General features: G+C 38.8%; 3 protein-coding genes across 6 annotated transcripts in view; 2 read left to right on the forward strand and 1 right to left on the reverse strand.

Moving 5' to 3' along the window:
- LOC139958477 (syndetin-like) overlaps window positions 1-2,192 on the reverse strand; it is a 33,539-nt gene extending 31,347 nt beyond the window's left edge. Inside the window, exons 1-2 of the mRNA XM_071955566.1 lie at window positions 2,049-2,192; window positions 1,201-1,296 (exon numbers count right to left, since the gene is read on the reverse strand). Coding sequence (XP_071811667.1) covers window positions 1,201-1,296; window positions 2,049-2,168 — 216 coding nt within the window. The 5' untranslated portion in view covers window positions 2,169-2,192. The remainder of the gene's footprint in view (window positions 1-1,200; window positions 1,297-2,048) is intronic.
- A 1,372-nt stretch (window positions 2,193-3,564) lies between these two features.
- LOC139958594 (rap guanine nucleotide exchange factor 4-like) overlaps window positions 3,565-17,462 on the forward strand; it is a 260,592-nt gene continuing 246,694 nt past the window's right edge. The window contains exon 1 of the mRNA XM_071955764.1: window positions 3,565-3,569. The gene's annotated coding sequence lies outside the window, so the exon portion shown is untranslated. The remainder of the gene's footprint in view (window positions 3,570-17,462) is intronic.
- Window positions 4,975-17,462, forward strand: part of LOC139958596 (integrin beta-1-like) — a 34,328-nt gene continuing 21,840 nt past the window's right edge. For 2 of the 4 annotated variants that reach the window (XM_071955768.1, XM_071955766.1), the window contains exons 1-6: window positions 4,975-5,481; window positions 12,197-12,271; window positions 13,059-13,159; window positions 15,601-15,696; window positions 16,441-16,546; window positions 16,711-16,842. In XM_071955768.1, coding sequence (XP_071811869.1) covers window positions 12,211-12,271; window positions 13,059-13,159; window positions 15,601-15,696; window positions 16,441-16,546; window positions 16,711-16,842 — 496 coding nt within the window. In that variant the 5' untranslated portion in view covers window positions 4,975-5,481; window positions 12,197-12,210. The remainder of the gene's footprint in view (window positions 5,482-12,196; window positions 12,272-13,058; window positions 13,160-15,600; window positions 15,697-16,440; window positions 16,547-16,710; window positions 16,843-17,462) is intronic. The other 2 variants (XM_071955767.1, XM_071955769.1) reach the window with 1 other exon arrangement.

Below are 17,462 nucleotides of genomic sequence, written 5' to 3' on the forward strand. Positions count from 1 at the left end.
GTTAGGCCTTGTCACATACAGTACGTTATACCTTTTGACAACGAAGATGCACTTGTATTGTTTCTGAGACTATCACGTAATATTTGAATCATTGTTTTGATCAGAAAATGTTAATGAGTGGAGACAATCTATGAATTTTGTGGGAAGCTAACATCTCTGATCCTGAACAGCATATTTCAGCTCACAGTATGTTTCTCCTCTCAGAGTTGCTAATGTAAAATGTGCATTCTTACCATCAGTAGTTTCTGTTGCAGAAATTTTTCGCGGGCGTTAACCACGTGCTTCAGTAAATGTTAGTTTGGCCCAACATTTGTGTGTAAACTACAGTACTTTAGAACATTGAACTGATTTTTTTTAAATCTACATTGTGTCAAAAGCTATTCACCTAGACCTACTGTAATTTTCGTATAGATTATAGCTTGAAAAGAGCCCAGGATAAATGTTGGAACAGATTTTAAGGATTTGCGCATGTGTAGTTGAAAATGAAGCTCGAACAGGCAAGTACATGCAGTAGTAGTACAGTTAACTGGAATTTAGCGAAGGATATGCACAATGTAGGTACTGGGATTTTTGAAGAGTTGGTTGTTGGAATCGCTGCAAGATCAACGCACTGAGCTACTACGGAGTTAGCGAGTAGGGAAGTACAAGGGCGGATGAAAAAGGGGGGAATGGGGGTAAAAAGTGGTTGAAACGGCAGGGTGGTCAAAAGGAGGGGCAAGCCGGGCCGCCCAGAAAAACAGCGAAGCTAAGGCACTGAGCATTTCTGCCCTATATATTGTGTATAACATTCACAAAGTATAGGCAGTGATACTACACTAGTATTATTAGCAGTAGGTCATACCATATACGTAATTGGTTTTCGATCAGGCCGCAAGCTTTTATTCTCTAATAACATTAAATTAGTGTGATTATAGGTATTCAGTAACACATCATTAATCTGATCTAGAGAATGGTAGTACATGCTACTGAACTTTGAATGAACTATGAGGAATTACTTAAAGTAGGATGAGATACTTTGTTAATATTATACACTCTACACATATGGATCACACTAGATAACTAGGCAAACTGTTCATGAACTTAGTGTGGATTAAGATTGTATTATAGCTGACTGATTTATCATGGAATCATGAAAATGTATTTGGTTCTGATGATATTATACTTCAAACTTTATTAGAAAATTTGTTAACTTTCACTTACCTTAGTTTTTGCAACAATTTCATGAGGACTCGCGGGTGGGGAGGGCGTATCTCCAGGATCAGATACAGGACTAAGATCATCTTTGGCACCACTTCCCTACCCATCATAAATGAAAAGTAAGTTTGTTAATCTTAATGCATCATGCTCAAACTTCAAACACAACAATATGGACTCAAAATAATCCTTACATGGTATACAAATGTAGGAAAGTACTTCAATGTTTCATTAGTGATGTTAGTGATGTTTGTTGTGTTTTCTAAGCCTATGTTAGGCTATGTAGGTAGGCAATAGGCTAGCTTAGATGTGTTTGCTTGCCTTTCTATGGGTTTGCATGGTTTGTAATTGTTAAAAAATATTTAACATGTCAAAATGCTACTGAAGTTATGTTAGTATCGATACTCTATAGGGCCTACAGTGATTAATCGTAGAATACCCCACAACTCTTGAATTTCACAGACTATGACCAGAAGCACCTATAGTAAAGAATGTATTTTCGTTCTCATTAAACCCTGTCTGTGTGAGTATCGGGGTATTCTGCAATTGATCCCCATACAATATAGGTCCATGCCTACCTGGCAAAGTCAATAGGCCTAACCTTAGCCTCTTAGTCTTAGGCCTAGCCTACGCCTTTATTTACAGTATGCATAGGAGTTCGCACGTTAAATGTAGTTTAGTGGAACCGATACACACAATGAGGACACATTATGACTGAAGAAGACAAGGCACATCAAGCGGATGTGGATGACTAGCCTATAGCTCCTTCTTAGACAAAACAAAGAGTAACATCAATACTTATCCCCTTATGAAAGATACATTAACTAATTTGATATTTCAAAGCTTCATCATACCTGTCGAGAGATCAGATCTTTGAATTTCTTCATTTTGGTGGCATAGTCTCTCAGTAACCATCCATGTACGTACCAAAGGTTGTACAATTTTTGTACGTAAGGATTTTGTATACTGCACATTCATGTACGACTCCAAAGATCATTACCGCCCTCTGCTAAGGGGAGGGTTAATAACATTGGGATAATGACGTTGATTAGACAATACTGGCCGGAGTAAAGTGAAAATCATTTCGTGTGTCACGGGGATGGAGCGCTGATAAAGGGGGCACTTGGTGAGAGGGAGGGGTATTATAAGGAACGTTATTGTTCGTCAAAAAAAGCTGAGCTTTCACTTAAAACTGTCCCAAACAACGATCAAAGTCGGAAAATTTCGGAATATGAATACATCTTGGACAGAAAACTTTCTGCATTCGACAAAAATTGTTCTAATTTATAAGTATGAATAATGAAACAGTCGCATGGTTTTAGGTACTATACGTAGATCTCTCAGTTGACCATGATATAAACTTCTCCTCATGTGGCCTTTCCAGAAAACAAATATGAGAGTGGCAGCATGGCGCACACACGCGCGCGATACAACAAAAAACCCATACCGTACGTGCACCACACATGTATTCTAGATCGAAAGTAACGGATACTTGAATGTAGATAATCATTGGAACCGGCTATAATTGACGGTATTTAAATTTTCCTTCTGAAAAAAATCGTAAAGAGATGCGATACAGCTTTTGAAGCAAAGGGTTAACCCCATACCCCATCGAAATGAAACGGAACGAAACGATGTGAACCAAATATTCTTCTTGAAATGTTTTTGGAGTGCTAACCTGAAGGCTTTATTGGGGTCGGTGCTTGAATTAACTGTCGGGCGAGGGGGGGGGGGGGGAGGAGGGTTATTTAGGAGTGAAATACTCTAGACCTGTCATCCATTATGATGAAGTGTGGTGGAGTCCGTGAATTTTTCATATCAGGTTGAAAATAGCAGTTTTTTTTCGTTTGATGAAACAACTTCATTCCCCACGGTCACGTTGAACTAGCAGGATCTTTATCTTCCTCAATATGCCTAATAGAGAACTTTAAAACCTCCAAGCTGGAAGTAACTTACCGATTCCTGTCAATCGAATGCGCCTTCATCGCCCCCCCCCCCCCACACCTCCCTCACTCTCCGCTTTGTTATATAGGCTTAGTACTATCCCTAATAAGGCCTACACCCTCATAAACATAAACAAATCAGCTTTTGCTATCGCTGCAGTTATATAATTCTACCGTAAATTCTACAATAAATTCATACACAATATATGGAATACATCCCATGTCCCAAAATGCATCATAATATCAGTCTGCTTTGTCAGTTCCCGTCTATGTAGTAACGGTTGCTAAGGAAAAAACCCAAAAAAAAAACCCATACCGTACGTGCACCACACATGTATTCTAGATCGAAAGTAACGGATACTTGAATGTAGATAATCATTGGAACCGGCTATAATTGACGGTATTTAAATTTTCCTTCTGAAAAAAATCGTAAAGAGATGCGATACAGCTTTTGAAGCAAAGGGTTAACCCCATACCCCATCGAAATGAAACGGAACGAAACGATGTGAACCAAATATTCTTCTTGAAATGTTTTTGGAATGCTAACCTGAAGGCTTTATTGGGGTCGGTGCTTGAATTAACTGTCGGGCGAGGGGGGGGGGGGGGAGGAGGGTTATTTAGGAGTGAAATACTCTAGACCTGTCATCCATTATGATGAAGTGTGGTGGAGTCCGTGAATTTTTCATATCAGGTTGAAAATAGCAGTTTTTTTCGTTTGATGAAACAACTTCATTCCCCACGGTCACGTTGAACTAGCAGGATCTTTATCTTCCTCAATATGCCTAATAGAGAACTTTAAAACCTCCAAGCTGGAAGTAACTTACCGATTCCTGTCAATCGAATGCGCCTTCATCGCCCCCCCCCCCCCCACACCTCCCTCACTCTCCGCTTTGTTATATAGGCTTAGTACTATCCCTAATAAGGCCTACACCCTCATAAACATAAACAAATCAGCTTTTGCTATCGCTGCAGTTATATAATTCTACCGTAAATTCTACAATAAATTCATACACAATATATGGAATACATCCCATGTCCCAAAATGCATCATAATATCAGTCTGCTTTGTCAGTTCCCGTCTATGTAGTAACGGTTGCTAAGGAAAAGGAAAACGTCCCACTCATGTTTGTTATTACAGTATACATGCCACCTTTCTGTTATCGGCCGCGGATGATTGGCAAGATATATAAAATACGCTCTCGATATCAGTGCACCTGCTATAACGAGAATACAAGATGTTATTTCAATGCTCATATACTAGGCCTAATTAAACCGGCTGATTTCTGTAAAGAAACAAAGAAATTATTGACCACATGACTGGTTTGATGATCCCTACGACACGTTTAAATTGTCTGTGATCGAGGGTTCTTATCGCTATATTAACCATTTGCTTTTTCCGGTAATGGCATCTTTCACGAAAGTATAATGTCGAAATATATATATAGCGTTAACCTCGTGGGCTATAGTATATCGGGCTATATAGATATGCATTATGTGGTATACCTTTATGTATATAAATCAGCATGTATTGCCCGTGAGTCTGATTTCACACGACAAGTCAACCTATCGTATTTAAATGTTTAAATGACTTGCATCCTGTTAGATATTATACGTGAAGAGTATAGTGCCAATCAATTCCCTTGTGTGCGTGTTTATATATATATATATATATATATATATATATATATATATATATATATATATATATATACACACACATCCATATCATCAATTCAAGCATCATGCCATTTGTCTATTAGATACGACAGTGTGATATTTCATATACCTTAAAACAAAGACAAAAGCTGATTAATCACCAAATCGTAATTTTATACCAGTTTACATATTGTATGGGCCCTGTTACAATATATATATATATCAGGAAATGATACGACTGCTTCACTATAGTCAGCCCTACAACAACATCAGGAAGTTATGACGATGACATGATAAAGACTTTCTTCTAAAGGGAAGAAACACGAGAAAGCCGCTAAAAGCTGTTATGAACTGAGTTTCGCTTTTCAAGTGTATACCATCACCTTCAAGTTTTCCCTCATCTTCTTCGCTCTGTGTGTGGAATCGTTGAACCCGGCAGGAAGTTAGTACTGTTATTACAGTGTATATATATGCAGCTATATAGGGCATTTTGATATCCAAGCCTTCGGTTATATATATGTATATAATGTGCGTCAAAGTAAAAAAGCTGATATGATCTCATTTCGGTTTCATTAGAATATCCGGATACACTTAATTTCAATTTGTTTGGATAAATCTCTTCATATTTTGGAACATAAAGATATTATTCCACTTGGATTCATCAGAAGTTTTATTTTACGAAAATTCGGTAAGTAATTTTCTGATGGTTTTATTTGTCTATAAGTTGTTGTTGGGGTCTTTCTTTCGTCTGTTTTGTTTTAAAAAAAAAGCACTATAGAATATTGAAGCCACTTTTAGACAACTTAAAATATGGTATGAATATTGTTTTCTTAGGTAGTTCGTCAAATTATGTAAGGCATCTCGAATTTGATATATATATTTTAAGTATCACATGGGTTTTACATATATAAGAAAGCATTAGTATAAATTTGCGAATTTACGAATTAATACGATTACAAGGCTTTTGTTTCGAGTATATGGTATCAGGAATGTTTAGCCTATAGTTTGCGGGAGAGGTGAGGGACATACCAGTTGGCTAATGGCGGATCCGTCCTGGGGAGGGGTCCAAAGGGAAGGGTGTCCTCGTCCTCTCAGAAGTGTTGGTTTAGGTATAGGGGTGCTCAGGTGCAAATAAAAATTGCTATTAATAACAATATTTAAACTTCCACCATTTTATTTACACTTGTGTAGTAGTACATATTTAAATGTTGCCAGTAGTAGGTTATAAACGAAATGTTTGTGTTCTAAAACTGGATGAAAGTCTGAAAAACAATGGAGGGAGGGGAAGGGGGGAGGGAGGGGAAACGTGTTACAATGATGTCCCACTGCTGAGAATAATTAATAACCGAAGCAGATAAACTCCAGAGAGTTTGAGCATGCTCATTGCACCGTTATCTGTACAATAAAATAATCGCTATAGTGTGCATACTGATGTACCAGCATCGTTACAGAAACGTGTTGCGTTCGGTCAAAGGTAAAATTGTAGCATATCACGTTAAAAAAAGCGATCATGTGTCCCCTTTTCAGAGTAAGTTCTTGTGTGATGGTTTATACCTTCCAAGACATTCAGGAGTATTCAATTTGGAAAAATAGTAAATTATCTTAAAGTTAACAAACGGTTGATTTCCGTAAAATAATATACCTATTTATTATTTAACATACTTAACATTAGTGACCATTACTAGAATTTTCCCCATATTTTCGAACAATATATCGGTTTGGTCTTTGGCCTACCTTTCACTCCCTGGGATAAGGGAGGTAGATGTATGGAATTCTATAGTAAATGGTGATAGGGATAGAATATAACACCACATTTCTAACCCAATAATTTGTGTTATAATCAATAAATGTTGATATTTTATTAATTCAAAGTTGTTCCTTTGATAAAGGCTAAGCGAATCGTCAAAGAACAAAGTTTACGGCCTATAGGCGTAGTAAGAAATGTCAATGATGATAGTAGTACAGATGTTTGTCCTTGGGTGAAGTTAAAAACAAACTTGAATATCGCAAAACTCATCCATAAAGGAAACTCTACGTGAACTCTATAGGGCTTATATAGGATACTATACGTTAAAAGGTCAACGATAGAACGTTGTATATACCCATCAGGAAGGCTACAAATTAAGCCATGTCTTTCATGATATGCAGTTATGACTTAAACCTCCGGTAATTGAAATCGGGACAGCATACTAAATATTAATAAGCTACCATGGTTTCTACCCGTTCTCACGATATACCTACCCAGCAGCAAACAGCACGATATCTTTTTGAAAACATTCATGCAGCCTTTGATTTAGTTATACATAACTTAGTCCTATCTGCGTTTACCTAATATGTTTATATGAATTATCTAGTGGTTGAATACTGTTGAGCATGTATCTAGGCCTGTGGGTGTATATATATTCCATATTTTCTGTATACTCAATAAATGCAAGTTAAAATAGTATGTTTTAGAGCGAAACAATGATTGTTCTAAGTTATGGAGAATTACCGCCATGGTTACTTATGGTCGAAGTACCTGGCACCAGAAAGGTGGATATAGAACATATCTGTTTTTTTCCTTTACATGTCATTCCATTCATTAAAAGAAAGTGTTTTAACTACTTCCAAAAACAAACACCTAGAGCCATGATCCATTCTGATTTGTATATTGTTTCCCTAAAATATATCTAGTGTTTGTAGCCTAGTATGATCTTTCACCGTTGACGCTATCTGGTCATCAACAACAAAGGCGCAATATCCCACGACTAACGTGAATTTCAACGCATATAGGCGTACGGGACCGTCCAGATTTTGAAATGTTCCCACGAAATTTCGAAACTTACCACACGAGCCGCATGAAACATGTTGGTGCCGGTTGCGAATATATGCTATTATTGAAATTGTCAGTTGTAAGCAGTGGCGTACCTAAGATAGTTGGCATCCAGGGCGGATCCTTTCTTCGACACCCCGTGCAGGGGATGCCGTCCCGAGGGAGGGGTCCTTACATGAACAGAAATTTCTCAAAGTGGAATGGGACACCCAAACGATTTGGGCAAGCATTGGGAACGATTCGGGCAGGAATCGGGAACAATTCGGGCAAGAATAGGGAATGATTCGGGCACTCGGAATCAGGAACTTATCTTACAAATAAGCGTCACATTTAACTGCTCGCAGCCTCATGCCTTTCAAGTCAAAGGTTATTAGTTTTCAATTCCTGAAATCTGGCAAATCGGTAATGTTGACTTTCCATGGGCGGGAATACATGCAATACATGGGTGCATGGGTCACCCAAGTTCTACTTATCATTTCCTGTAGTGTTACTCGTATATCAGTAAGTGATATGAGTATGCCTAGCAACGAGCTTCGTTATACTAAACAAAGAGTTATACACTGGATTCACGATGGCACGGCTTTGAATCCATGCATTACAAGTATATATCAACATACGATGGAACGTTTCCTGTTAAACGGTTTCGAAGGATTTGAAGTAGGCCTATTCATGCACGGATGTGTTATTTCAGGAATAAAAAACAACAGTGTTTGCGATGCCTAAACATATTCATAGTGTAGATAGTGTAGTAAGCAATACATGTTTATATAGGTACATGAACTTGTGCACACCAAAATGAGAAGGATTATTTATTGACTAATGCGGTGACATATCAAGGAAGGTACCTGCAGGAATCAGTTATCATGTTGACAACGTTTAAGTCTGTTTAGTGACATTGTATAACCAGAAAGCCAGTTAGGTTTATGATTCCTGGCCATTCAATTTGCTCAAACTTCAAAATAACTATCAGACTAATGTAGAGCAAGTGAGTTAAATTTGTCCAAGAATTAAGTGAGAGCCAGAAAAGATCAGAGATTTAGCTCTTATTTGTAGCACTCCCTTATTCCTGGATGATTGCATGTTTTGTTGAAGTCCTATTTATATAGAGAGGCCCGTCACAAAACTAAACTCTGTTCACAAACAGAAAGTCATACCATTGGAGAATTCACAGATTAATTGTAGCTTTAATTTTTGAGTTACAGTGTTTGACAGGTTTTCACACTTTCACAATGTTCTCAGCTTAAAATTGTTAGAAGTATTAAACCTATGTTTGAACTTCCTTCACACCGACGTTATACCTTCGGTAATGGCTATCTGTGAAAATAAGGACTCGGTATTGGTATCAGGCGCGTATCCAGGATTTTTTAACCCGGGGGAGCGTATTACTATCTAAGCGGAGCGCCACCATCGGCTGGCGCGCAGCGTACAAGAAAATTTGTGGGTTTTACACCCCCCAGATCACCGGAAATGGCACTTCTCGGGCTTGAAAATGACCAACCAAATGTACACTTTTGCGTGTGAACCAAGTATTTCCCAATAGTTTTTTTCTTCCATCCATAACGTTTTGAAGATTTTCACCAGTCACACATCATGTTCGACCTCATCGCATCTCCCGTGGGTCATTGCTTTTGTAGGTGATTCTACGTCGCGGCCCACAATACCCGACAGCCCCACTTTTGAAGGTTTTAAGCCCATTATTTGTTCAGAATTTGAAAATTCACATTTCTTGTGAATAAACTCACTTGAAAATATACCCATAATGTTACAAACAATGTCATCTTAGGACAACCTATATAGATAAACCTCCTTCAACCCCTAACAGACCGGTCAAAATTACACGAGTAGAGGGAACTCAGGGAAGTATGATGAAGAAGGTTGCTTAGGAACTTTTCGAAAATTCAGACACAGTTAATTGATTGGTTTACAAATATTAAACCCTCTTATAACGGCTATTATAAAACTTGGTTGAAGGAAATGGAAAAATAGCAGATATTTCCGAAACCGAACACTACACACATAGGCGTAGGAGGCGGGGGGCTCCTACTGATAGAAAAATAAATTGCAATGATGTAGCTAAAGGAAAGGAATAGTTTAAAAAATATCTCCTTGATAATTAAAATAAAGTTCTAAGCTTGGCCGACTAATTCGCCATTACTAATGTAAAAGAGAATTTGACATAATTGGACCTAATAATGCTTTTTCTCCATCTACATAATACATTCCAATTGTTTACATTAGCATCCCGCGGTATACTGCGCAATTTCCACGGACCGTACGGTACACGATGGCATGCAACGTAATAACCGATGCTTGCTGATATGATATTGACACCAACACGTTAAACGCGCGCGAAAAATTCAGGTTATATTTTTCGGGCAAGTCGTTACAGCCCCAAAATCAAATTGGGTTCTTATGACTACACACATCGACAGTTTTGAGGCTGTTCATCCTGGAACCGCCATTTTCATGCTCACTGATATGATGTGATATCTGCTGTTTGCTTTACAAATTCGAACAGGCGCGTAGCGAATGATTTGCCAAGGGAGGGGCGAAGCCTGTAGGCAAACTATCTAAGCGTAGCGCCACCACAAGTTGGCGCGAAGTGTACAAGAACATTTTGGCCGAAAATGCACACCAGATCGCTGAAAATGACACTTACCATGCCTTGTAAGTTGCATCTAAGCATTTTCTATTTCGAATTTACTAGCGATATCATAACAAAAATATCCTCAGGGGTGGGGGCGGTCGCCCCATTCCCGAAATGCGTCATGTTCCCTGACGACTCGGTCGAGTTCGAGACCAGCCACAGTTGGTTTCATAGCACAATTGTTTAAGGCGTCCATACACACATACGCGTTATGATAGACCATATATAGTATATATATATATATAGATACATTAGTGAAAGAGGAAAAGTGGAAACGTCAAAAATGGAGTTGTAGGTGTAAGGGGTGGGGTGAGGCGCACGCCCCAATTGAAATCCTCGATCCGTCACTGGCTACCCGGCCATGTGTATTTAATAGGAATCAGCGCTGTAATGATGTCACTGTTCCCCTTTCTCTTCCCGGTGTCTTAGCGTTTATCTTCCACTCCCTACTTTTCTCCTTTTTATCTCCTTCTTCTTTTTCTTTTCCCTTCCTTCCTCTCCTCCTCCTCTTTATTTCCCCTCTTTTTTCCTTTTTTCCCCTTTTTTTTCCTTTTTCCCCCTCTTTTTTCCTTTTTTCTTCTTTTTTTTCTCTCCTCTTTTTCTTACCCGGGGGGCGCGAGCCCCCAACGCCCCCTGGATACGCGCCTGGGTATTCAGTTTCCAATAGTTATAATAGTTCCGTTATTATATAATAAAATGTCCCTCTGTGAACCAGGAATAAATCTTTTTGACAATAGGTGCAGATGGCGGCCGATATACTTGTCCTGGTCAATTACATTGGACAAGATAAGCCAGCTCAGGGCAAAAGAGATTCACCAAAATTAAAAGAGGATATTGAAATTAATACGCTTCCTACGTTGGCCAACGCATAGTTGTAGATATGGTTTATCCATATCTACAGATATGAAAGCCGAACTGAATGGGTTTGCCATCGCTTGAGCAAAATAGTCTTTAAATAAGTTGGTTGTACTTCATGTGTAGTTACCAATTCCTGTTGTACATTCATTTTACTACTAGTAATGCACTCCGGTTGCGTTTCATATATAGCCAAAAACCCACTTCTTACCACAGATTCATGCATTCATTCTACTACCAGAGAACTATGGTACTCTACACTGTCTCTTATCATCCGATTAAAGATGGGCGATTAGCTGATACCGTAATCATCCTGAAGAATTAGTAACAGCGTCAGCCCTGTTTCTTCCATGCAAAGCAAAAAAAAAGAGGTTCTTAATAGGCGTTCCACTGGCCAGATAATTTTCAACTCTTCCCACTCCCCCACCCCTTCCCATAAAAATAAATCGGCCCACTATATTCCGCTAATCGAATATGCGACTCTTTAAGCGCTTACCCTGCATGTTGCCCGACCTAGGGTTAAAGTATAGGTTAAAATATATAAAGTATAGGCTATATAGCCTATATATATAGCCTATATATAACCTATATATAGGCTATATATATAACCTATATATAGCCTATATATATATATATATAAATATATATATATATATATGGCTATGTGTGTGTGTGTAAGTATATGTATATGTATATAACCATCTATACATTCTGTTTATATATTCTTTTCCTCCATTAAAGAGTTCATTTCCTGTCTATCTTTGGTTTCATTTGAAATATGAATATTGCTAATTCGTCAAAAATAATATTGTACCTATAGTAACGCGTGTTGCTTGGAGACAAAGGGACGACGGAGATAATAATTACAAGGGTTATACAAAAGGTGCGTTTAGCTGGTTAACAGCCTAGCGAGTCATAAAATTACGACGTCAGCCCTGATTGTTAAATGCAAAGTAGAATAATCTGCTTAATGTGGTAGATCGTCTGATAGAACGTGTGTTAAATGGGTATGTGAGTGTAAGGAGTGTCACGAGGGTGGTGAGCGCTGCCACTTTGAACCAAGCTTATCATTCGTTTTGTTTTTTGCAGGATGTTCCTTGACAATGGAGTCCTTTATAAAAGTGCTGATTACCGCTTTTATTATGTCCTGTGTACTTTCCAAAGGTAAGATGACTTACTCATAGCTTATAATACTTAGTTTATGTGTGCCATAAAAAAAAATATGGCTTTGTAGAGCTAGGGTCGAAGAAAGACGGACTCGACCAAACCTTGAATTCCCAGTAAAAAAGTTCCTTTCAACTTGGCTTGTAAATATTTTAGTCATCGGTCTCATCATTGTCGTAATTGTCATCACTGTCATCGTCATCATCGTAACCAACACCATGTTGATTGTCGTCATCTGCGTCACAATCGTCATCATCGTCGTCGTCGTCGTCGTCGTCATCATCATCATCGCCATCGCCATCATCATCATCATCATCATCATCATCATCATCATCATCATCATCATCATCATCATCATCATCATCATCATCATCATCATCATCATCATCACCATCATCACCATCACCATCATCACCATCACCATCACCACCATCATCACCATCATCACCATCGCCATCGCCATCGCCATCGCCATCACCATCGCCATCGCCATCGTCATCACCATCGCCATCGTCATCGCCACCACCACCACCACCATCGTCACCACCACCATCACCACCACCACCACCACCACCACCACCGCCATCACCATCACCATTACCATCATCATCATCATCATCATCATCATCACATCATCGTCATCGCCATCACCATTGTGATCGTTATCATCATCGTCACCATCATCATCGTCACCGTCTGTTCATACTTTGATCCCTCACTATAAATATGATACATTTGTAGTTATTCCGTTGTCAATGCCTTTTCTTTTCCTCTTCTCCTTGTTTAGAGGCGTCATGTGAGAGCATACCAGAATGCCACCCGGCAAAGACCTGTGGTAACTGTATGAGAATAAACCCACAGTGTAGCTGGTGCAGTGACGTCAATTTCGTGAGTGAACAAATCATTTATCTTTGTTTAGGTCTCTAACCCCTCCAAGTCATTCTCAGATTTCAGAAATGGTGGAGGTCGAACATGCCTCAGTAAATTTAGCATGAGGTTGATCCAGGATTTTAAGAAGGAGAGTGTATTATAATAGCCCTTTTAGTTCGTCGAAGCCGTTTCTCTCCCCTGGATTCGCGCAATACATTGGACATGACTGTAACATGAAGATTCTTAAGAGGCTTCCTCATATTTCCATTTGGCCATTTATCACGATATTTTAAACATATCAACAACACCGCAAAATTTCCTTAACTGAAAATCCCTGAGCTCCTACATAGGTCAGTGAAGATATAATAGCGCTGGTGGTACTTTGACCTTCAAAAGAGATTGCGTTGGTTGAAAAATTAGTAATTTTTAGTTTCATATACCACATACACCGTGAAGTATCTAGGTTAGTATACAATCCCTAACGGATGGATAATAAACATGAAAAAGCCTGACTGTAAACGTTTCAACACTACTATAATAGCTTATTTCAATCGCCTGTTAGGCACCTATAGTACCACTTACAAAAATAAATTCTACTTCGCCCCCTCCCCCACCCCCACCCCCCCCCCATCAACATACCACATACACACACCTTTTGGAAGGTTCGTACACCTGCACTACTCCTTGCCAATCCTAAACCAGAATTTAATTAATGCCTTTGAAAGAATGGTTTTCATTAATTTTTTTTCTTTATGATCATTGAAGTTGGTCATACTGATTACACGCCGTATTTAGTCTGTTAGTACGCCTATCCTATACCGTTTCTAGTTCAGTACTCGGAGCTGTACATATGAGTCACTAGGTTAACCGTTACACTTGGCTTCGTATACCTACCTGCATATCTCAATCACTTGAATTTCAATATAACGGAATATCATGGAAGTACTCATCGTTTCAACATCTAGGCTATAGCCTAGTTTATATCTTATTTCCTTGTCAACGTGTTCAGTGCATGTGGTACAGGCACCTAGTGTCTGCGTATAAAAAACATATATTAGTAAAAAACAACATGATGTAACTATACTTTACGTTCTCAAGCTGATGTCATTGACACCTGTTTCTTCAACAGTCATTGATTTTACTTTATAGTTGGCTGAAGGTTAAAACCGACTATATTTTCGATCACCAATATTCTTTTATTTAACTTATGATATTGGCTTATGATATTGTTTTCATAAGTATTGTGTACTTGGTAAACATAATCTGGTGCACGTGTACACATGAAAAACCTCAGTTCATTCATACTTAGTAAAGATTCCTAAATCCTATTGGTCCTTCCTGACCGTGGTTAATCCTGTGAGTAACACACGGTAAATTTACGGGGCATCACTTTAATAAATCTTTGGTTATATGTAACCAAAAATGTTTTGTTTTATGATTTTCCCCCCACACAAATGGTAGTGTATGAATGAACGGGGTTAATCAACGGTCTAGCGTGCGTTACTCAAATGATTAATGCACTCCGGGTGTTAATGCTATCGCTGGATGCACTCGCGCTCCGCCCTCGTGCATCGCTTGCATTATCCCCCGATCGTGCATTAATCCTGTGAGTAACGCACGCTAGACCGTTGATTAACCCCTTATTAAATGACATTGGCATTATATCAATACGGTACAGGATATTGCTAGCTGGTTATGTTGTAATTCTTGTATCAAATTACTTCAACGCCTTCATTTCTTATAATGACACAAGTTGTTTCATTTTCACATCATTTCCCTTTTATTCAAAGTAAAAACAAAACTAATGAAACAAACAAAAGCACAATTTTGAAGATCATCAATATTGATCACCTTGCTGAGTCACTAAACGTAGGCAATAATGTAATCTATTGTTTTTGGCACATCTTAACAAGAAAAATTACATTTTTCCTTTATCCAGTCCCATACCGTATATATAGTCTCTGTGTGCAGATCTTGAGGTGTCCAACCCCAAGCAAAATAAAACAATTTGTCCAAGGCATTGATGCTAAGCTTTTCTTGAACCGTTTCATAAAAATAAAAAAAAACACTTTCTCATACTGAAAAGTGGTTTGTCCCCAATTCCCAAACACACATATGATCAATCTAATACTCCTCTGCAATCCGTATAGTGGGCGGTAAATGGAGGGGAGACCATACAGACGTACATGCTTGAACAAAACATTGTTTCATAATTAGTTTACCCTTAAATGATATTCAATCGTCCAATAATTTTTTTAAGGAATATATAAACAGTTTACAAAGAGTATGATATCACTATATTTGTTCTTGAGCAATTTTGTATCATTATAAAATTATAACAAATTAAAATTAATTAAAATTATCAAAAGCACGCTATTACATACACCAATCTTCATCATCGTTATTGTTCTGATTTTTTCTTTTTCTTTTTTCGTTCATCTTTTCCCCGGGATACATAGACAAGCGACGTTTCTCGATGCGATAGCAAGAGTTTTTTAAAGCAGTCAAATTGCAACAAAACTATAGGTAGACCTTCATCAATAGATTACATAGAGGTAAGTGTAGTTCTTGAACAAGTAATACACAAATTTGAAAAAAACAAAATGACATGGTATCACTCAGTTATATGCACTATGATGACCATCATTTTATCGGTAATGTTACAGGATAATTGTACAGTGGCGTGCATAGTATTTCAAAGAGGTGTGTGGATTGGGCGGGGTGGTGCGGGGGGGGGGGGGTGGGTGTAGGGGTGATTTGATATTTCCCCTGACTGATAAAAGGTAGATTCATGAATCTCTGTGGCATGGCCCGGAATGAAGGATTTATTCTAGGAGGAGGGAGTGGTGCGGCTGTGTGGTCATTGAATCCGCCTTCAATGTAGCGGACTGGGGTCCTACCCCCCCCCCCCCAATTGTGCATTTGTAGAAACAAGGTTGTGGGATTGTGTTTGGAGTTGAAAAGGAGGGGGGCTGTAAACACATAACGGCGGTCTAATTCTTCCCCGGCTGAATGTTATATATCCCCGACTGGACCCTCTCTTCCTACTGACGATGGGAGGTAGGATAATCACCCCTCCTTCCGCCCACCAGCCCTTTTCATTTAAGAGAATTGCTAAAGAAAAAGAACAAGCACCAAGATGATTTTGCCAAGCTCATATTTTCTTCCAAATCACTTGACTTTTAGAAAGTCTCCTTATGCGAATTTTCTTCATAATTTCGGTTCCTGTAATCTGCCCATACCAACTGTTAGTTTATTTGTTTTTTATTGATTGATTTGATTGTTATTTGTTTGCTCAGAACGCCGCTTTACAGGACCCTGTTTACGAAAATGATGATGATGAGGAACCGATAGAGCAGGCGGTCCCAATTCAACCACAAGAAGTCAAGATTGTGTTGAGACCAGGTTAAACTTTCAATCAATGTTGAAGGATTTTTTTGAAATGTTGAATGTTGAATTGACATTTTGTTTTGTTACAATTTTGTACTATCCTAAATAGATGTACTATGCTATATATATATATATATATATATATATATATATATATATATTGTCTTTTAAAACTGCAGGTGACACACAGACGATACGGGTTGGTGTGCGGCAGGTCAATGATTACCCGGTGGATTTATATTATTTAATGGATCTCAGCCATTCCATGAAGGATGATCTGAAAAATCTACACACTCTCGGATCCTTACTCGGTATGACGTCATGATTTTCTTAACTGCATGACGTAACCTATGCGATACTAGTTCACCCAGTGGCGTAGGAATGTACTTTTGAGTGGGGGGCTGAAGACTGATGGCCGGCCTGGGGGAGGGGTTTAAGGGGAGGGGGTGTCCCCCTCCCCTTTGAAATTTTTTGCATTTCCAGGTAGCCTCAGATGCAATTTGGTGCAATATAGCACACTTCAACACCGACTCCATTTTGTAAACTTAATTTTGTATTTTCACCTGGCCTTAGATGCAAATTGGTGCTCCAAATGAGATTTTTTTTTCTCATTTGGAAATGAAAAAGGGGTTTTCTGACTTGCAAAGCGGGGGGCGGAATGATACTTCCGCCCCTCCACATTTTTCACTGGGGGGCTGGCGCCCCCCCCCCCCCCAGCCCCCCGGTTCCTACGCCCTTGAGTTCACTACGGTAACGTGATGTGAGGACATCCTTTAGTATAGTCTTGGCCAAGTCGTTTGTAGTACCATGGAGCTGTTTTTAGCTCCATGGTAATACTTTTTTGCTCGCTTCTCGGCCTTTTTGCTAAGATCAAGTGTAGTATATGTTCCTTTCGAGGGGAATGGTGATGCACACCTGACGATGATCACAC

Source organism: Apostichopus japonicus, chromosome 18 (assembly GCF_037975245.1).
Source record: "Apostichopus japonicus isolate 1M-3 chromosome 18, ASM3797524v1, whole genome shotgun sequence".
NCBI classification, from domain to species: Eukaryota; Metazoa; Echinodermata; class Holothuroidea; order Aspidochirotida; family Stichopodidae; genus Apostichopus; species Apostichopus japonicus.